General features: G+C 41.9%; 1 protein-coding gene across 5 annotated transcripts in view; it reads left to right on the top strand.

Moving 5' to 3' along the window:
- The window catches only part of LOC110508409 (fizzy-related protein homolog), a 30,687-nt gene extending 8,447 nt beyond the window's left edge, over nucleotides 1-22,240 (top strand). For 3 of the 5 annotated variants that reach the window (XM_021588925.3, XM_021588924.3, XM_090225691.1), the window contains 11 exons: nucleotides 6,163-6,291; nucleotides 6,410-6,473; nucleotides 6,573-6,703; nucleotides 6,864-6,946; nucleotides 7,093-7,276; nucleotides 11,665-11,730; nucleotides 13,506-13,608; nucleotides 13,849-14,033; nucleotides 14,373-14,606; nucleotides 20,592-20,789; nucleotides 20,981-22,240. In XM_021588925.3, the coding sequence (XP_021444600.1) occupies nucleotides 6,163-6,291; nucleotides 6,410-6,473; nucleotides 6,573-6,703; nucleotides 6,864-6,946; nucleotides 7,093-7,276; nucleotides 11,665-11,730; nucleotides 13,506-13,608; nucleotides 13,849-14,033; nucleotides 14,373-14,606; nucleotides 20,592-20,789; nucleotides 20,981-21,022 (1,419 nt within the window). In that variant the 3' untranslated portion in view covers nucleotides 21,023-22,240. The remainder of the gene's footprint in view (nucleotides 1-6,162; nucleotides 6,292-6,409; nucleotides 6,474-6,572; nucleotides 6,704-6,863; nucleotides 6,947-7,092; nucleotides 7,277-11,664; nucleotides 11,731-13,505; nucleotides 13,609-13,848; nucleotides 14,034-14,372; nucleotides 14,607-20,591; nucleotides 20,790-20,980) is intronic. The other 2 variants (XM_090225692.1, XM_021588926.3) reach the window with 1 other exon arrangement.
- Nucleotides 22,241-22,552: the final 312 nt, after the last annotated feature.

Genomic DNA, 22,552 nt, shown 5'->3' with positions numbered 1-22,552 from the left:
AATCATAATCACTAGTTAACTACACATGGTTGATGATATTACTAGTTTATCTAGCATGTCCTGCGTTGCATATAATTGATGCGGTACGCATTCACGGAAAAAGGACTGTCGTTGCTCCAACGTGTACCTAACCATAAACATCAATGCCTTTCTTAAAATCAATACACAGAAGTATATATTTTTAAACCTGCATATTTAGCTAAATGAAATCCAGGTTAGCAGGCAATATTAACCAGGTGAAATTGTGTCACTTCTCTTGCGTTCATTGCACGCAGAGTCAGGGTATATGCGATAATAATAAATGTTTTGTTTTCTAAATGATAGTTTCCGGATTCGACCATATTAATGACCTACGGCTTGTATTTCTGTGTGTTATTATAGTTAAGTCTATGATTTGATAGAGCAGTCTGACTGAGCGGTGGTAGGCAGCAGCAGGCTCGTAAGCATTCATTCAAACAGCACTTTCGTGCGTTTTGCCAGCAGCTCTTCACTCTGCTTCAAGCATTGCGCTGTTTATGACTTCAAGCCTATCAACTCCCGAGATTAGGCTGGTGTAACCGATGTGAAATGGCTAGCTAGTTAGCGGGGTGCGCGCTAATAGCGTTTCAAACGTCACTCGCTCCGAGACTTGGAGTAGTTGTTCCACTTGATCTGCAAGGGTAACGCTGCTTCGAGGGTGGCTGTTGTCGATGTGTTCCTGGTTCGAGCCCAGGTAGGAGCGAGGAGAGGGACGGAAGCTATACTGTTACACTGGCAATACTAAGCCCCTATAAGAATGGAATTCAAATGGTATAGAGAGAAATAGTCCTATAAATACTATTTTAACTACAACCTAAAACCTCTTAACTTGGAATATTAAAGTCTCGTGTTAAAAGGAACCACCAGCTTTCATATGTTCTCATGTTCTGGGCAAGGAACTTAAACGTTGGCTTTTTTACATGACACATATTGCACTTTTACTTTCTTCTCCAACACTTTGTTTTTGCATTATTTAAACCAAATTGAACATGTTTTATTATTTATTTGAGGCTAAATTGATTTTTATTGATGTATTAAGTTGAGAAGTGTTCATTCAGTATTGTTGTAATTGTCATTATTACAAAAAAACCAAAAAAATTGTCCGATTAATCGGTATTGGCTTTATTTAGTCCTCCAATAATCGGTATCGGCGTTAAAAAATCATAATCGGTCGACCTCTAATATATATAGTATTTCTACTTTAAGATAATAGGTTTGCTATTGTTGCATCTTTCCATTAAGCTGTTAATGAAAAATGTATGTTCCTTGTATGCATGCAATGTGGTTTCTGTTGGCCATGTCATTTTTGTGTTTTGAAAAAATTGTAACCTGGTTAACAAGGGTATGTTAGTTGGCAGAAAAATGTACCGACATTTGCGTCACCCGAGATCCAAATCCCCTGATAGTAGGTCAGGAGTACGAGTATGCTTTACTTGCCCGACATGTACGAGAACTTGTTTGCGTATTTATTTTTGCAGAACTGCATATGGAACATAATGTTAGGCTAAGCATAACACACTGTCAGTGTTTTGAAGTTCAAAGCTACTGAACAAAGGCTGGATTTCCTCAGATCACTGACAATAGTCTGATACTGGCTCCTCCCTAACCGGTATAATAACAAAACTGCTTTGTGAAGACTAAAGGGAGTGTCTGTGTGAAACTAGGGCTTTGCTATTTATCACAGTGTGTGAAGTCTAAAATATAAGGTTTTATTAAAATAGTCTATTTTATTCAGGTCCCCTAGTGTTTTCTCTGAATTAAAATCACCTATGATTGACCTCTTCTGTTGACTTAATAATACGTTTTTACCCCTCCCCTCTTCCTGTGGAAACCCATTAGAAAATGGGCCTTAGGCTACATGTGTTTCTTTCAATCGTATTTCTATTGAACATTTCATCTGCAGGAATTTTTCTGCCATTGAATTCCTTATGCAGGCCACCTAAGCTATGTTTTGGGCCACCGACAGTACCAGTCAAAAGCTTAGCGATACCTACTCATTCAAGGATCTTTCTTTATTTTCACTATTTTCTACATTGTAGAATAATAGTTTAGACATCAGAACTATGAAATAACACATGAAATCATGTTCTAACCAAAAAAGTGTATTCTTCAAAGTAGCCACCCTTTGCCTTGATGTTAGCTTAGCACATTCTTGGAATTCTCTCAACCAGCTTCAGCTGGAATGCTTTTCCAACAGTCTTGAAGGAGTTCCCACATATGCTGAGCACTTGTTGGCTGCTTTTCCTTCACCCAGTGGTCCAACTCATCCCAAACCATCTCAGTTGGGTTGAGGTCGGGGGATTGTGGAGGCCAGGTCATCTGATGCAGCACTCCATCACTCTCCTCCTTGGTCAAATAGCCCTTACACAGCCTGGAGGTCTGTTGGGTCATTGTCCTGTTGAAAAACAAATGATAGTCCCACTAAGCACAAACCAGATGGGATGGCGTATCGCTGCACAATCCTGTGGTAGTCATGCTGGTTAAGTGTGCCTTGAATTCTAAATAAATCACAGATGGGGTCACCTGCAAAGCACCCCCACACCACCTCCATGCTTCACGGTGGGAACCACAAATGCAGCGATTGTCTGTTAACCTACTCTGCATCGCACAAAGACATGGCGGTTTGAACCAAACATCTCAAATTTGGACTCATCAGACCAAAGGACAGCTGTCCACCGGGCTAATTAACTTTTAACAAGGCACACCTGTTAATTGAAATGCATTCCAGGTGACTATCTCATGAATCTGGTTGAGAGACTTCCAAGAGTGTGCAAATCTGTCAAGGCAAAAGGTGGCTACTTTGAAGAATCTAAAATATATTTAGATGTTTTTTTCTTTTTCTGACATGATTCCATATGTGTTATTTCATGGTTTTGATGTCTTCACTATTGTTCTACAATTAGAAATCAGTAACAATTAAGGAAAAACCCATTAATGAGTAGGTGTGACAAATTATGACTGGTACTATGTATAAGGTCCCACGGTTGACCATGCATCAGAGCAAAAACTAAGCCATGATGTCAAAGGAATTGTCCGTAGTGCTCCTAGACAGGATTGTGTCGGCACAGATCTAGGGAAGGTTCCCAAAAAATGTCTGCAGCATTGAAGGTCCCCAAGAACACAGTGGCCTCCATTCTTAAATGGAAGAAGTTTGGAATCACCAAGACTCTTCCGAGAGCTGGCCGCCCGGCCAAACTGAACAATCTGGGGAGAAGGGCCTTGGTCAGGGAGGTGACCAAGAACCCGATGGTCACTCTGACAGAGCTCTAGAGTTCCTCTGTGGAGATGGGAGAACCTTCAAGAAGGACAACCATCTCTGCAGCACTCCACTAATCAGGCCTTTATGGTAGAGTGACCAGACAGAAGCCAAGACAAGATTCTCTAGTCTGATGAAACCAAGATTGAACTCTGGCCTGAATACCAAGTGTCACTTCTAAAGGCAATCTGGCACCATCTCTATAGTGAAGCATGGTGGTGGCAGCATCATGCTGTGGGGATGTTTTTCAGATGCAGGTACAGGGACACTTGTCAGGATCGCTGGAAAGATGAACGGAGCAAAGTACAGAGATCCTTGATGAAAACCTGATCCAGAGTGCTCAGGACCTCAGACCTCAACGGTTCACCTTCCAACAGGACAACGTCCCTAAGCACACAGCCAAGACAACTTAGGAGTGGCTTCGGGAAAAGTCTCTGAATGTCCTTCAGTGACCCAGAGCCTGGACTTGAATCCGATCGATGGTCTCTGGGGAGACCTTAAAATAGCTGTGTCAACAACGCTCCACATCCAACCTGACAGAGATTGTGAGAATCTGCAGGGAAGAATAAGAGAAACTCCCCAAATACAGGTGTGCCAAGCTTGTAGTGTCATACCCAAGAATATGTGATGCTGTAATTGCTGCAAAAGGTGCTTCAACAAAGTACTGAGTAAAGGTCTGAATACTTATGTAAATGAGATTTCAGTTTATTTTTAATAAATTAGCAAAAAAGTCTACGTTTTTTTGTCATTATGGGGTAATGTGTGTAGATTGAGGGGATAAAAAAAAATCTATTTTAGATTAAGGCCTAACAATGTGGGAAAATGTCAAGGGCTATGAATACTTTCCGAAGGCACTGTGTGTTTGTGTGTGCTCAGCAGAAAAAGAAACGTCCCTTTTTCAGCACCCTGTCTTTCAAACTTCACAGATCTTCATTGTAAAGGGTTTAGACTGTTTCCCATCCTTGTTCAATGAACCATGAACAATTAATGAACATGCACCTGTGGAATGGTCGTTAAGACACTAACAGCTTACTTAGGACACTTATGTACAGCTTAAACTTAGGACACTAAAGAGGCCTTTCTACTGACTCTGAAAAACACCACAAGAAAGATGCCCAGGGTCCCTGCTCATCTGCGTGAACGTGCCTTAGGCATGCTGCAAGGAGGCATGAGAACTAGATGTGGCTAGGGTAATAAATTGCAGCGTCCGTACTGCGAGACGCCTAAGACAGCGCTACAGGGAGACAGGATGGACAGCTGACCGTCCTCGCAGTGGCAGACCACGTGTAACAACACCTGCATAGGATCGGTACATCTGAACATCACACCTGCGGGACGGGTACAAGATGGCAGCAACAACTGCCCGAGTTACACCAGGAATGCACAATCCCTCCATCAGTGCTCAGACTGTCTGCGAGAGGCTGTCCATCTCTGTGTGTTGTGTAAACCCCCACCGAAATGGGTTTCACTGACTTACACAGTATCTGCTGATATTTTTATTATAGCTGGACCAAAAAAATATGAAATGATAGTGCTGTTTTAAGCACAAACAAAGATACTCAAAGCTGATTTCTTAAATTTGAGGAAAGAACATTAATGTAAGCACCTCGTAAAATTTAGGAGCACCAGAAGACATATTTTTTTAAATAGAAAAACTTTTACTCTATTGAAAGGATAAACTGCACAGATTCCAGCAAATAATTATCTGAAGACTGAGCTGCCTCATACTAGCCAGCTGGAAAACAATGACATGGGACACATTTTCAGTGTATTGATACTTAGCTATATTGTCGTAAATTGTAGGGCTGTAGCCACTGAATTCTGGTAGTAATCACTAGAAAGGAAAAACAACAATCACAACATTTGAAGCTGGCTTAGCGCTGCCGCTCGCCCAAGGCGTTGCCTCAGTGCGGGATCTTTGGGACGTCCCTACCCAATTTGAAGTTTAACTTTTTAAAATGGTAAGGTTTATGATTAGGTTAGGGTTTAGCCTATGCTAAACATCCCAAGGATTCCTGTTAACACTACCCTCAGTGAACGGTGTCCACTATTCTCACACTGCTGGCAAGATGGGGGTGACGAAACGTGAATTTGGACCAGTCCCTGACAAATGACAACCCATACATCAAAAAGAGGCGCTATTTTGTAACCTGCTATTTTTTTGTGTGTAGGTCTATATAAACATTTGAATGACCGAGCTTGAGGAATAACCTTTGCAAAGAGCAAATATAAAACACCAGATTTTGCCGGCTTCACTAAAGGGGTGCAATGTTAACATCACCACAGACTTCTATCTACGCAGCACTCAACGTAGAAGCCGTAACAGTTAGTTCACAGTAATTCACTGTCCTCCCAGACAAGTGTAGTTGCGTTGGGTGATCGCGCGCCAAGGCAAGATGGGCTTATAGCCATGTAAAGAGTACCCTATTCATTATTTGTCCTGAAGTCTGTTTTCTCCTAATCTTATACCGGTCTTTTTTTTGGTGGATTAAATGGCAATACAAATACAGTAATAAATGCACTTGCATAACTTGGATAACTACACCCAAAATTCTAAGTTTCTTTAGATTTTTTCCTAACGTGTTTGAAAGGGATTTTGGCTACCTATTTCCCTAGAGGCAGATGAGGTCGTGAATTTGTATGTCTGTCCAGTAGGAAGGAAGTTGGTAGTTTTTGGGAGCCGCTAGCATTAGCGCCATGACTGGAAGTCTGTGGTATCTACTCAAAATAAAACATGTGTATAGTGCCCTAGCTTTAAAACTGCAAACATTTTAGCTCAGCTCCATTGGAGAAATGTGTAGAATTGCAGGAAATTGGCTTAAAAAATGGTGTCCTCTGATGACGATTTCCCTGTCTTACACTATCCTTCGCTCTTCCCCCCTGTAAAGAAGGCCATAGATGCAGTGCGAGCGCTGACACCCACCAACTCCCCTCTGTCGTCACCAAGCAAACATGGCGACCGCTTCATTCCCTCCCGCGCCGGCGCCAACTGGAGCGTCAACTTCCACCGCATCAACGTGAGTCCCCTGCAATGCACCCTGGGATTTTGTCTTCTGCCCAAAGTTTTACATCTGTGTTGATTGTAATCACTTTCTGGGTTTTAGCACATGTAATCACTGTGTTGATGTTGTGTAGGAGAATGAGAAGTCCCACAATCAGAACAGGAAGACAAAGGATGGCACAACAGACACTAGCAAAGGTAACCCTCTTGACTCCTTTAAAAGTCTCCTACGCACTTAATCTGTGCTGCTCATGCATGTCTGCTCACCCCCTCTGTACTCCACTATTTCTCCTTTAGCAGACGGCCTGGCGTACTCTGCCCTGCTAAAGAACGAGCTGCTGGGGGCAGGCATAGAGAAGGTCCAGGACCCCCAGTCAGAGGATCGCCGCCTCCAGCCCTCAACCCCTGCCAAGAGGAGCCTCTTTAGTGTCCGTAGTAGGCCCTTATACATTCTGGGGCAATAGCGTCTTTTTCAAAACTACCAGGACTAGAGAGGTTATGCTGGAGTTAGCCACTTTTAATATTTGTTAGTCGTACTACAACATGTTAACTTTTGATTCTCAATATGCCACTTGTGTGGGTTTACAGTATTCTGTCTGTGCCAAACGGTCTCTCCCTGAGGATGGCAACACAGTCTCTCCATACTCCCTGTCTCCTGTTAGCAGCAACAGGTAACCACCACCTTCACTTTCTCATACATTTTATATTATATGGCCAACAGTGATATTTTATTTCTCCTCTCCCTCTCATTCCATTCTAATAGAGTCTTCTGTTTCACATTGAATGAGCAATCCAGCCCTCCTTGTCTCCCTCCTAGTCAGAAGCTGTTACGGTCGCCTAGGAAACCCACACGTAAGATCTCTAAGATCCCCTTCAAGGTGCTGGATGCTCCGGAGCTGCAGGATGACTTCTACCTCAACCTGGTGGACTGGTCCTCCCTCAACGTCCTCAGTGTCGGCCTGGGAACCTGTGTCTACCTGTGGAGTGCCTGCACCAGCCAGGTGGGGGGGGGTGTGTGTGTGTGTGTGTGATTGTGATTGTGTGTTTAAAGGGTAACTCTCAACCCAAATTTCAGCCTTTGCCCAACCCCTTCAAAAAAAAAATATGCATTCAGGTGAGAAGATGTGGGTGTGGGGAATTGCTCATGAATATTAATCTGATGAAATGAATGCGCATCGCAAGTAAATAGGGCTTTGGACAGTTGGCTCACAGTGGTAAGGTGGCGAATTCCTGACATCTATGGGGTGCAAAAATAATCTTTGAGATGTAAACTCCCATTTATTGCATATTGTGCTGGGAAGAAGTGCGATCATCACCTTGAAAATGAACATGAGGGGCTCAATTCAATCCATCCCGTATTGCATTATTACGCAGTAGCTCTTTTTCCAATGGCCAAATTAACTCATATTGGTCTTGGGTACTGTACAAATCTACAATTGCTACCAGGGCGTCCCCCTCTTACAGGTATGCTTTTACTTTTCAGAATTAGAAGTGTCTGGGTATGAGATGATTATTGTAAATAGATTTTTATCTCCAAATGCTTTATCTGCCCCATGTGGAATTAGAACTCACAACCATTGTACTATGAGCCAACTGTCATAGTGGACTGAGCCACCAATCTGTCATAGCATTCAGGGGAAAAATACAACAAGTTGACATGACCACTAATGTCATCTATTTGTTCTTATGATGGATGTTAATTTAGTTTTTTAATATATATATTTACACAAACTGGGCCTTTACTTGTATTAGCAGACGGATCTATACATATGTAGCTTGGGCAAAACATTTTTTTCCCAGCATCTCTGCTTGGGCCAAAAAGTTAGTTGTATAATTAACAGTATCTTGCAGAATTCAATAGTTGGGATTGTAAGAGTTGTTTCCATGTCCCTTTCTCTACGATTCTTATTCTAATGGTATACAAAAAGAACAAACCCCCGACCTCAAACATTTACATCAAAAGGTGAAAAGTTGTGGCCAAAGACACACAACATCCACATCAAATTAAATATGTTTCTTGATCAAATAGCATGGAAAACAACTTTTTGAGTAGTATTAACTTATCATCCATAAAAAACTTAATGTACATTACTGTATTGTACATAGGCTGGTCATGTAGGTTTGTACCTGTAGACTTTCCATCACCATGAAGAAAAACAATGCACAACAGAATAATTGAGTACACAGAAATAAGTTGCGTTCGCAAAGTATTTCAAGAAACTGGAAAACATATCAAGCTAGTATTTTTATATTCCTCAAGTATGTATTCCTTCAGATTAACTTTTTTGTACAAATAATTATTAGACTCAAGTTACAATTGCTGGTAAACACTCAAATACATTTTAGTTAAACCTTTCCTATATTATCAAAAATCAAATTAAATTGTATTTGTCACATACACGTGTTTAGCAGATGTTAATGTGGGTGTAGTGAAATGCTTGTGTTTTTAGCTCTAACGGTGCAGTACTATCTAACAGTAATATCTAATAATACACACAAATCTAAAGGAATGGAATAAAGAATATATAAATGTTTGGACAAGCATTATCAGAGCGGCATAGACTAAGATACAGTATATACATATGAGATGAGTAATGAAAAATATGTAAACATTATTAAAGTGGGTGGTGTTCCATTTATTAAAGTGGCCATTGATTCCAAGTCTATGTATATAGGGCAGCAGCTTCTAATGTGCTAGTAATGGCTATTTAACAGTATTTCAAAGTCTGATGGCCATTAGATAGAAGCTGTTTACAGTTTCTCAGTCCCAGCTTTGATGCACCTGTACTGACCTCGCCTTCTGGATGATAGCAGGTTGAACAGGTAGTGGCTCGGGTGGTGGTTGTCCTTGATTATATTTTTTGCCGTCCTGTGATATCGAGTGCTGTAGGTGTCCTGGAGGGCAGGTAGTTTGCCCACAGTGATGCGTTGGGCAGACCGCACTCTCTGGAGAGCCCTGCACTTGCAGGCGGTGCAGTTTCCAGACCAGGCGGTGATGCAGCCCGACAGGATGCTCTCAATTGTGCATCTGTAAAAGATTTTTAGGATTTTCGGTGCCAAGTCAAATTTCTTCAGCCTCCTGAGGTTGAAGAGGCTCTGTTTTGCCTACACCACACTGTCTGTGTGGGTGGACCATTTCATTTTGTCAGTGATGTGTACACCGAGGAACTTGAAGCTTTCCACCTTCTCCACTGCGGTCCCGTCGATGTGGATAGGGGGGTGCTCCCTCTGTTATTTCCTGAAGTCCGCAATCAACTACTTTATGTTGACGTTGGGTGAGAGGTTATTTTCCTGGCGCCACACTCGCAGGGCCCTCACCTCCTCCCTGTAGGCTGTCTCGTCATCGTTGGTAATCAGGCCTACTACGGCTGTCGTCTGCAAACTTGATAATTTAAGTTGGAGGCGTGCATGGCAACGGAGTCATGGGTGAATAGGGGGTACAGTAGGGGGCTGAGCATGCATCCTTGTGGGGCTCCCTTGTGTTGAGTATCAGCATAGTGGTGTTTTTTCTTACCTTCGCCACCTGGGAGCAACCCGTCAGGAAGTCCAGGACCCAGTTGCACGGGGCGGGGTTCAGACCCAGCGCCTCAAGCTTAATGATGAGCTTGGAGGGTACTATGGCTTTGAATGTTGAGCTATAGTCAATTAACAGCATTCTTACATAGGTGTACCTCTTGTCCAGATGGCATAGGGCAGTGTGCGATTGCATCGTCTGTGGATCTAATGGGGTGGTAAGCAAATTGAAATGGGTCAAGGGTGTCAGGTAAGGTAGAGGTAATATGATTCTTGGCTAGTCTCTCAAAGCACATCATGATGACAGAAGTGAGTGCTACGGGGCAATAGTTATTTTAGTTCAGATTAGAGATGTACCCATATGAAAACATAATCAACCTATTTCTTTCACTTACTTGTAGGGATGCACGATATATCGGTGAGCATTTCGGAATCGGCCGATATTAGCTAAAAATCCCAACATCGGCCTGATGTCTAGTTTAACGCCGACGCCAAATCCAATGTCAAAGCTGACATGCATACCTATATAACGTAAGTAGATGATGTAATGACTCCACGAAAAATACAGCGCTACACAGAACAAAAGCAGAGAAATTCTCAACGGACACTTCCAACAACTAAACAAGTTTTTAAAGTCGAGCTGTCCTTTGAAAGTGTAAGAACATTTCAGCGAGACAACTCAAAGGCGAACTTCATTTAACGCCAAGATAATGGAATTCATTGCCCTTGACAATCAACCGTCCTCTGTTGTGGATGATGTTGGCTTTCTCTGACTGTTCGAGCCCTGGTACACACTATTTTTCAGATGTTTCCCTACCAGAGTTACACAGTATTGTTGAAATTCACATCCATGAGCATCACTGCTGTTAGCTTCACATCTGACATTTGGACCAGCGATGTCAGCCCCATGAGCATGGAGTCTGACAGCACAGTTGGTAAACGAGGATTTCATTCTGACCTTTTCTAGGGAGTTTTTCCTAGCCAACGTGCTTCAACACCTGCATTGCTTGATGTTTGGGGTTTTAGGCTGGGTTTCTGTACAGCACTTTGAGATATCAGCTGATGTACGAAGGGCTATATAAATACATTTGATTTGATTTGAAAGCCATATTTATTACATGCTCAAGAATGTTCTGGTTCTCATGCCATTTCAATGGCATTTGAGAACATGTTTGACACTTGGAAACATGAACACACTCCTAGCTCCATTTGAACAACGGACTAAAGAAATCAGCTCAATTGCGCCTGCAGCAGACGTGATACCCTCTGTCATGTCATTGAAACGCCTGCTCGACAAAACTGCCGACACAGACTGGGGTTAACTTACAAAAGTACTTGAGGCTGTGAACATGCGATTTGGTGGCATTCTCTTGAGTCTCTTTACTGTGTTGCCACCATGCTAGATGATAGGGACAAGGACCGCTACTTCGATGCAGACATAAAACAGGTTTTACGTGAAATGTTAGACACAGCTGGACAAGATGAAAACGGTCACAGTGACAGTGCGCACTGAGGAAGAGAGGCCACGGACAGACAGAGCTGAAACTTCACTGCTTGACATGTATGATGAAATCCTGGCTAGATTTACTATTAAAAGACCATAATGTTTCACTTTTGCAACAAACTGTCAAAATGAAGACCAGAATTGACATGTTTCACTATAACTAAGCCGGAACATCTGGTTTTCAGCAACAATAAAAACAATTAAAATCATGAAAGTTACTATTTGATACACTGAAATCAGTGACCACCTTCTCACTGCGAGAAACGTTCTACTATTTGATGTTTCCATTTATCTCAAAGGCCTTTTGTAAGCTCTTTCATGTGATATGAGTTGGTAATTGACAATATATCAATTATGTATTTTGGTCTCCAGGTGACGCGTCTGTGTGACCTGTCAGTGGAGGGGGACTCTGTCACGTCAGTGGGCTGGTCAGAGAGGGTGTGTCTGTCTACTTTGCCTCCGATATGTTCTCCCCTTATCAGAGCCATGTACTGTATTTATAGAGTTGGGACATTGAGACTTTGCATTATGATGCATTTTCAGTGCATTCAGAAAGTATTCAGACCTTTTTATTATGTTACAGCCATATTCTAAAATTGATTAAATAGTTTTTTTTCCCTCATCAATCTACACATAATACCCCATAATGACAAAGCAAAAACAGGTTTTTATACATGTTTGCAAATCAGTAAAAAAAAAAAAAAAATGTAAGTATCACATTTTGCATAAGTATTCACACCCTTTACTCAGCACTTTGTTGAAGTGCCTTTGGCAGCGATTAGAGACTCAATTCTTCTTTGGTATGACGCTACAAGCTTGGCACACCTGTATTTGGGGAGTTTCTCCCATTCTTCTCTGCAGATCCTCTCAAGCTCTGTCAGGTTGGATGAGGAGCGGCACAGCTATTTTCAGGTCTCTCTAGAGATGTTAGATTGGGTTCAAGTCTGGGCTGTGGCTGGGTCACTCAAGGAAATTCAGTCCCGAAGCCAGTCCTGCAGTGTCTTGGCTGTGTGCTTCGGGTCATTGTCCTGTTGGAAGGTGAACCTTCGCCCCAGGCTGAGGTCCTAAGCACCCTGGATCAGGTTTTCATCAAGGATCTCTCTGTACTTTGCTCTGTTCATCTTTGCCTTGATCCTGACTAGTCTCCCAGTCCCTGCCACTGAAAAATATCCCCACAGCATGATGCTGCAACCACGCTGCAACCACCCGTAGGCATGGTGCCAGGTTTCTTCCAGATGTGACACTTGCCATTCAGATAATCTTGTTTCTCATGGTCTGATAGTCTTTAGGTGCCTTTTGGCAACTCCAAGTGACCTGCCATGTGCCTTTTACTGAGGAGTGGCTTCCGTCTGGACACTACCATAAAGGCCTGCCTGATGGAGTGCTGCAAAGATGGTTGTCCTTCTGGAAGGTTCTCCCATCTCCACAGAGGAACTCTGGAGCTCTGTCCGAGTGGCCATTGGGTTTTTGGTCACCTCCCTGACCAAGTCTCTTCTCCCCCTGATTTGCTCAGTTTGACCGGGCGGCCAGCTCTAGGAAGAGTCTTGGTGTTCCAAACTTCTTCCATTTAAGAATGATGGCCACTGTGTTCGTGGGGGCCTTCAATACGGCATAAATTTGTTGTGTGTGCTGTCTCGGAGCTCTACGGACAGTTCCTTCAACCTCATGGCTAGGTTTTTGCTCTGACATGCACTGTCAACTGTGGGACTCCAGTCAAGTTGTAGAAACATCTCAAGGATAATTAATGCAAACAGGATGCACCTGAGATCAATTTCGGGTCTCATAGCAAAGGGTCTGAATACTTGTGTTGATAACGTATTTGTTTTATTTTTAATACATTTGTCTAAACCTGTTCATTTTTTCCTTATGGGATATTGTGTGTAGATTGAGAAAACATTTGTTGAATCCATTTTAGAATAAGGCTGTAACGTAACAGAAAAAGTAAAGGGATCTCAATACTTTCCGAATGCACTGTACAGGACACTACAACATTATATGGCAGCCATTGTTTGCACCCTATTACCATTACATGAGTAATATCTAAACAATGCTATATAACTAAATGAAATAAATTCTGAAAGTTGGTTAAATATATGGCTCTGCCCCTTAGTCGACCCTATATCCCGTTGTAGTCATGTGTTTCTAGAGATTTCAGGGGGTGTGGTGGATTTGCCCTGAAACCATGTCTGGTTATTGTGTGTGTGTGGTTTCAGGGGAACCTGGTAGCAGTGGGGACTCATAAGGGCTATGTACAGATCTGGGATGCGGCAGCAGGGAAGAAGCTGTCTGTACTGGAGGGACACACAGCCAGAGTGGGTGAGTGGGTGTAGACTGATGCTGCCCGTCTTACAGAGATCAGGACAGCTTCTCCTTAGAGAGAGGAGCAGTAGTGATGCACCATAGAAATAGATTGATACAGAATACAATATCTATTAATTATATTGCTATGGCTTCATGTAAATATTTAGCGTTTAGTCAAAACAACTATGAAAATTGAGTGCATTTCAACTGTTTTGTATGATTTGAATATCATTTATTTGCAAACTTTCTCTCTAGGTGCGTTGGCGTGGAATGCCGACCAGTTATCGTCGGGCAGTCGTGATAGGGTGATCCTACAGAGGGACATCCGAGCCCCACCCCTCCAGTCAGAACGCCGTCTCCAGGGACACAGACAGGAAGTCTGTGGCCTCAAATGGAGCACAGACCATCAGCTGTTGGCCTCGGGGGGAAACGACAACAAGGTACATGCACAGACAAGGCACCAGTCAATGTCATTTGAAATCAGGAAGTACATTGAAATTCGGATTCTCCAATGTTTTTCAATGAGGAAAATTTAGAATTTGGTTTATATTCTAAATTGACTATAATTTTAAATGGAATTGACCTCAGCCCTGCACAGCACAGACCACCAACTACTGGTATTGGTGTAATTACAAGACACACACAGAAACACAAACCTGCAGTCTGACCTATCCCATCTCACAATAGTTAAACCCTCTCTTGATTAACTACACGACTGCTTTTATCCTTATCCTATAGCATTATTTTCCTAAACTAACAATCCTTCCCCCTCCCCATAGCTACTGGTATGGAACCACTCCAGTGTTCTCCCGGTGCAGCAGTACACAGAGCACCTGGCTGCGGTTAAGGCCATTGCTTGGTCCCCCCATCAACACGGCCTGCTGGCATCTGGAGGGGGCACAGCCGACCGCTGTATCCGCTTCTGGAACACCTTGACGGGCCAACCCCTGCAGTGCACCGACACCGGATCCCAGGTGTGCAACCTTGCCTGGTCCAAACACACCAATGAACTGGTACGTAGCTAGTGGGTGCTTTTTGAGTTCATTCTTTGGGAAACCTGAACAACATTGACTATGAAATGGGGCCTCCCGGGTGGCTCAGTGGCCTAGGGCACTGCAGTGCTGGCTGTGCCACCAGAGACTCTGGGTTCGCGCCCAGGCTCTGTCGCAGCCAGCCATGACCGGGAAGTCTGTGGGGCGACGCACAATTGGCCTAGCGTCGTCCGGGTTAGGGAGGGTTTGGCCGGTAGGTATATCCTTGTCTCATCGCACAAAAGCGACTCCTGTGGCGGGCCGGGCGCAGTGCACAACTAAGGTCGCCAGGTGGACAGTGGTGCGGCTGGCTTCCGGGTTGGATGCGCGCTGTGTTAAGAAGCAGTGCGGCTTGGTTGGGTTGTGTTTCGGAGGACACATGACTTTCGACCTTCGTCTCTCCCGAGCCCGTATCTTCCTCCTCCTGTGCACTGAAACCACTGAAGTCATCTCCTTCGGTGTCGGAGTTGAATAGCCTCAGAATTGCTTCATCCGATGTTGGATCGTTTTCATTGTCGCTCTCGTCACTTTCATCCGGAGGCAAATACCCCGCTGAGCTCATGCTGCCCCTTCAACACGCAGCAGTCCAGCCTTTCGAAACCCGTTGATGATAGGGGATTTTTTGACAAGGACCCACTGGCAGACTTGACCATCCTCTTCGCCTTCGGCCCGTTTTAGTGAAAGATTTCTCCCCACTTGTCATCCAAGCCTCCCACTGAACAAGGAGCGCCACCTTAAATGCACGATTTACACTGATGTCGAGTGGTTGCAAATACTTTGGGCCATCTGCTTTTCTTCCCTCTGAAAGCTTTTGTTTTCTTTTTGCACTGAGTCAGTTCCTCACGCTGCTGTTTCCAACGTCTTATCATTGACTCATTAAGGCCAAGCTCCCATGCAGCAGCTCTATTTCCTTTTCCAACAGCCAGATCGATCGCCTTCAACTTGAAAGCTGCATCATATGCATTTCTCCGTGTCTTTGCCATGATGAGGGTGACAAAATTACTACCGTAATCAGAATGATGGGAAATTTGAGCGCGCTCGATTTACGTCACATTATGTGACGGTGCTCAGTTTTTTGGCGGCATGAATCTTGTGAAAGCGGGAAAAATCCACAAATTAGCCGCGTCATTGTATAAACCGCAAGGTTCAAAGTGTGGGAATAAAGTAGCGGCTTATAGTCCGGAAATTACGGTATATTGAGGGGGACACACGTTTTTATTAATTTTAGAATAAGGCTGTAACCCATATACAGTGCCTTGGGAAAGTATTCCGATCCGTTGACTTTTTCCACATTTTGTGGAAGTATTTTAGTACCTAAACTACTTCCATAGGTATTAAATGTGTCAAACAGTTTCCTGATCTTTGTTATATATCTTAGATATCAGGCAGACACTTTTTTATTTTTGGGTTTGTTATTCAATGCTAATAGCAGTAAGGCCAAGTTCAATACTTCGTCAAATATTTTTTTAAGCATTTTTGGGGATTCTTAACCTTTCTGATCTCCCCATCCCGGATCCGGGTTCGTGAATACAGACTCAAGCTCATTACCATAACGCAACGTTAACTATTCATGAAAATCGCAAATGAAATGAAATAAATATGCTAGCTCTCAAGCTTAGCCTTTTGTTAACAACACTGTCATCTCAGATTTTCAAAATATGCTTCTCAACCATTGCAAAACAAGCATTTGTGTAACAGTATTGATGGCTAACGTAGCATTTAGCATTAGCATTCAGCTGGCAACATTTACACAAAAAAACAGAAAAGCATTCAAAAAAATCATTTACCTTTGAAGAACTTCAGATGTTTTCAATGAGGAGACTCTCAGATAGCAAATGTTCAGTTTTTCCTGAAAGATTATTTGTTTAGGACAAATCGCTCCGTTTTCTGCGTCACGTTTAGCTATGAAAAAAACCCTGTATCCAGGATTGTGTAAATCTATCAGCAAGCTCATTAGCATAACACAACGTTAACTATTTATGAAAATCGCAAATGAAATGAAATAAATATGCCATCTCTCAAGCTTAGCCTTTTGTAAACAACACTGTCATCTCAGATTTTCAAAATATGCTTCTCAACCATAGGAAAACAATAATTTGTGTAAAAGTAGCTAGCTAGAGTTAGCATTTCGCGTTAGCATTTAGCGTTAGCATTAGCGTTAGCATCCAGCACGCAACATTAACAAAAACATAAAAGCCTTCAAATAAAATAATTTACCTTTGAAGAACTTCTGATGTTTTCAATGAGGATACTCTCAGTTAGATAGCAGATGCTCAGTTTTTCCAAAAAGATTCCTTGTGTATTAGAAATAGCTCCGTTTTATACATCACATTTGGCTACCAAAAAAAATCCATAAATTCAGTCCTCAAAACGCAAACTTTTTTCCAAATTAACTCCATAATATCGACTGAAAACATGGCAAACGTTGTTTAGAATCAATCATCAAGGTGTTTTTCACATATCTCTTCATTGATACATCGTTCTTGGACACATGCTTTCTCCCCTGAATCAAATGGTAAAGTAGAAGCAGCTGGCAATTGCGCACCGAATTCGACGCAGGACACCAGGCGGACACTTGGAAAATGTAGTCTCTTATGGTCAATCTTCCAATGATATGCCTACAAATACGTCACAATGCTGCTAAGACCTTGGGCGAACGACAGAAAGTGTAGGCTCATTCGTTGCGCAATCACAGCCATATAAGGAGAGAATGGAAAACAGAGCTTCAGAAATTCTGCTAATTCCTGGGTGATGCATCATCTTGGTTTCGCCTGTAGAATGAGTTCTGGGGCACTTACAGACAAAATCTTTGCAGATTCTGAAACTTCAGAGTCTTTTCTTTCCAAAACTGTCAAGAATATGCATAGTCGAGCATCTTTTCGTGACAAAATATCGCGCTTAAAACGGGAACGTTTTTTATCCAAAAATGAAATAGCGCCCCTAGAGCTCTAACAGGTTAAAGACTGTTAAAATTCTAAATCAAATTGCTAGATTATCCTAGGTATGACCATCTTAAAGGATCTGAGCCCCCCCCCCCCCCCAATTTTCTCCTAAAATGACATACCCAACTCAAACTGCCTGTAGTTCAGGACCTGAAGCAAGGATATGCATATTCTTGATACAATTTCAATTGACACACTTTGACATTTGTGGAAATGTGAAATTAATGTAGGAGGTATAACACATTAGATCTGGTAAAAGATAATACAAACAAAAAACATGCTTTTTCATCAACTTTGAAATGCTAGACCAAGGCCATACTTTCAGATTGGAGTCGGTGTAATTTGGATCCTGTGAAGATCTACATTACTGCACAATATTTAGTGTCAAATCTGCCAGGAGTTTGCCCAAATGTGCCGAATTTATACATTTTCATGTACATAACTATAGAGAACATACAAAAATGCTATGGCATTAAAAAACAAAAAAAAATTAACATAGTCCCAAGAATGTCATACATGATGGATCATTAGCTTATATACTTTTACACATCTAGATGGCTGGGCGGGGTGGGTGTGGAGCCAGAGACAGCAGTGGGGTCAAACTGTAGACCCCAGTTCCTACATTTGAACATAATAATGGATTTTATCAAACACAACTATGCTATATTTTTTTCTCTGGGACCCTCAGGATGACAAATCAGAGCAAGATTACTGAATGGAAGTCATTCTAGTCACATTAGCGCATGTTAGCAACAACCGTCCTGGTTTAGGGAGACCGATCCCGTAGAGGTTAAAACAATTCCATATGTTAGCTTAGTACCCCCTCCCCCCAATACACCACAATCCACTAATGCCTATGATTAAGTGTTAAATAACACAATTTTATTAAACAAGGTTAGTTTCAACATGAAATTCATTGCAGCTGAAGTCGTGTATAAAACCCACAATGCAATCTTAATTTGAAATTTCTTAACTGCCTTTTATTTCCATAACCTCAAAGTTATTGGAAATGTTATTAATTTTTTTCCTATGTTTATTCCCCCCCAAAAAGTTAAATGGGATACTTGAAAATAATGTTCTAGGATTTCTTCTTGGAAATGTACTTAACTTTAGGACAGCTAAATGCGTGTCTTGTGACGAATGGATACTGGAACCGTTAATTAACATTTTCTTGCGTCACAGACACAGTTGGCTACCGGACATTTACATTCAGCAAGAAAGATGAAGCGCGTTTAATTTATCTAGCTAGCTAGTAATTAACAATATATTACCATATTCTAGAAGTGTTAAAAATCTAGCGTTAGCTCGTCAAATGGCAAAGAAGAACTTGGCTAACTTAGCTAACGTTAGCTATGTTGCCTATAATGTCGTTATGCGTTAGCTAACGTAAACTCACTAACTTTTGCACATCGCCTTGGTCCGTACAATTTACCTTTATTTTAGCGCACCAAAACGTAATACTTCCAGATCAACACCATTGTAAAGCACACTTTTTCCCCTTTCCAACAAAATAAATGACATGACCTAAACGCTGCCCGTTTCTGCATAATTCAAGCAGGCAATGAGCCCCGTCGAGTCTTTTTTTTTTTTAAATGGCGGGTGAGGAAACGAAACTAATGCATGATAGTAAGAAGGAAAATTGCTTTTTTTCACTCGATTTGTCCACCTTATCGCCTCTAAAATGTAAATAAAACACTAAAGCGTTTATATAATGTGTGATTGCATACCTATTTGAAGGTTTGTGTCGAATTTGAATCGGGTTTTTAGGACGGAGCTAAAGTGATCTTCATAAGTAAACTGTTTTTTTGAGTCGTGATCGCTTGCAGTGACGACGCAAAATATACCCCCGTCTGTCCATTTCTTGTTTTTAAACGATGAGAGAAGTGCTAAACCTGGTGGAGAGAGATTGTAAGACAGAAATAGTAGCTTTATGACACGTCATAATGTAACGGAGGGTCCATTTTTTTCAACTTTTCTCCAATACTATAGAGCCATTACCTTGTCAATCAACCCTTGAATAGAAACATAGTTCACACCCCAGATTTTGAAGTCAACACAGTCGCTATACAGTCCCATTAGTTTTCTTTGTAGCCTCGTTTGAATGTCGCAGTTGCGCACATTTGTACGGAATGGGGTGAGTTCACATTAGCTAACTTACCGGTAGTGCAGTCCCTCTACCACCATCCTTCTTATCATGGACAACACCTTCTCCTCCAGCTGGTCCCAATGAATGGTCTCTCAGCTCCATTCTTAGCAGCCGACTTGATGTCGGACCACTTTTTTTTACGGTGGTGTCACTAGCCATACCCCCGACGGCAGAGACCGACTCGCCCACTCTCACCCATCCTATCTTTTTGGTCTCTGCAGTGACCCCACAGTTTGTCTCCCCAACAGCAACCTTTTCCTGGCTGCTATTTCCTCCACCATCACTTCAAACTCTTGTTTGCTGAACATTTTATTGCGCTTTCCTTAGTTATCCGTTTATTGATATAGCTAGTCTGATGGCTATAATGTGTGAAAAAAAATTTTGTTTTTGTGCATCAAGGGTTCGCGAGCCAACAAAAAAAGAATCATTTCGAGACCCAAAGCAAAAAACAAATGGAATAAAATGGAAATATCAACATTTTATTATAGTGGGCCAAATCCTATCATCCCGGTCACAGGCTTGTTTATTGGGTTCAAGCACGTCACTAATGTCAATGCCACATAAGGTATTTACGAAGTTCCTAAGAATGAACTATCTTAGGAACTTATATTTTTCCTTAAACTTCTTACTTTTTTTTTCTTAATGTTTTGTGAATCCAGCCCCAGGTAATTATGAAATGTGATGGGCCATAACCCGATCTCCAGTAACGAGAACCATGTAGCTATGACACATTCCTACATGATTTCTTTATTTCAGACCGACCACTTAGAAGTTAAATCGGGGGGGGGGGGGGGGGAAATGTTTTACTGAACATAGTCTTTCACAAAATTGGGTGGATTATCCCCTTTAAGCATTTGTCACTATTATTTTTACTTCCAGGTGAGCACACACGGTTACTCCCAGAACCAGATCTTGGTGTGGAAGTACCCCTCCCTCACACAGGTGGCGAAACTCACAGGCCACTCCTACAGAGTGCTCTACCTGGCCATGTCCCCTGACGGAGAGGCCATCGTGACAGGCGCCGGAGACGAGACCCTGCGCTTCTGGAACGTCTTCAGCAAGATGAGGTCCACCAAGGTAACCCCACACCTCATTGACTGGCGACATTGATTTTGTGCTGCCTGTGCCCCACTTAAAGTCTACCTGTTTTTAAATTATTTTGTTACCAATACCAACCCAATAAGCAAAACCAGTGTCTCATTTGGGAAACACTGGTATAGAGGATTCTAGTGTGTTAGAGAACTGACCCCTGCTCTCTTCCTCTGCAGGAGTCCGTATCTGTTCTGAACCTGTTTACCAGGATCCGGTAGCCAGAGGGAAGCTTGTGTCCAACCAGGGGGTGAACCAGCACACTGGATTTCATTCAAAAAAAAACAACTCCCCTTTCTCTGCCCCCTTATGTCCTCCTCGGCCTCTGGTAGCCTATGGTCCTTTCAAATACCCAAGGCCAGGTCGTCAAGCCGATAGATGGGAGTCAATATTCCAGTGGAATAAATCCTATCCTCACAACACCCATCACAACCAGTGTGACATTACAAGGCCACACCACCATATATAGTGATTTTCCCTGGAAGAGGAGGATTCTGGGCTGTAATCTTCCCCAAGTGATTCTGTTTTGTTTACAGACAGACTGTGCATACCTGCCAAATATGAAGTTTGTCCTTTTTTTTAAAAATGTTTTATTTATTGTTTATCACGTAACGTTGCCAGTGTGCAACAGCAGACTTTGTTTTGTTTCCTGTGTGAGTGAATGTTGAGTGTCGGACTCTTCAGCGAAGAGCCTGAAAGTTTTGTTTGTGCCTGCCTTAAAGGGATAGTTTACATCTTAAAATGAAAGTATGTAAAATATTTTTTTTGCCTCACGAGGTATGAAAATGTGTGACATGCTTTGAATTCAGGGTGAGCTGTCCTGTACCTATTTGTAAACTTTTTTTTTTACATGTTGTAGACCATTCTAATTTATTCACACGGTAAAAAAATAAGTTTTAAGTTAATTGTGTGATGCGTGTCAATGGTGGAAATCTTACATTTTTTAATTAGAAAACAAATCTGCAGTTGTCATTTTGAAATTTGAGCTGTGGCCAAATACTAACTACATAGAATCACTTACAGTTTTTCTCTGTAAATTGTGTTGTTTTGCCAGTTAATTGTCTTTTTTAAATGTTTAACCAAAGTATCAGTACTCAGTAATCACTTGCATGGATATATGTAGGTTAACCTACATTTACAGAGACAAATTACCATTTTTGGTGTCTTGAGTTCTAAGAAAATGTCATTGCATTCAGTCTGATAACGAGCAAGTAGTATTTGGGAACATAGGTAAAAAACTAGGCATAAACTTTGGAATTTATACTTATACAGGATAAAACCTGAAAAATATTAAAATTGTAATTTTTTTCCTGGGTGTAGCAGTAACTGAAATGCGCTTTAAAGAAAAGGGAAAAACATTCATGGTCTCTTAAAGGCCTTGATGGTTGCATTGTGCTATGTGTGTCTGTCTGCGGTATAAAGATATTTAATCCAGGGTACTTATTTTTTTTCTCAGCATTTCTTTGTTTGATTCTTGTAGTGGTACCTTTTTTCATTTTCTCAGTTTGGATGTGGGTTTTGAGTGACCTTGTGTGCCGTCTTTGAATGAGTGCTATTTATTTGAGCTGTGTAAAAGTGTCCAGTTTACACACAGCATGTGTGTATTATTCTGAGAGTTGATTATTATCTGATAGTTGAAAGATGGAATGCTGACCTGTACAGTGTATATACTAGCTCCAGTCCTAGCTAAGCGTTTGTACTTATTATTTTATGCCACAGAAACAAAACAAAGAACGCTACCAAATTGAAAT

This window comes from Oncorhynchus mykiss, chromosome 28 (assembly GCF_057628025.1).
Source record: "Oncorhynchus mykiss isolate SJ-2025 chromosome 28, ASM5762802v1, whole genome shotgun sequence".
Classification (NCBI taxonomy): Eukaryota; Metazoa; Chordata; class Actinopteri; order Salmoniformes; family Salmonidae; genus Oncorhynchus; species Oncorhynchus mykiss.
The sequence above is the reverse complement of the archived record's forward strand: the minus strand, read 5'-3'. Positions and strand labels throughout refer to the sequence as shown.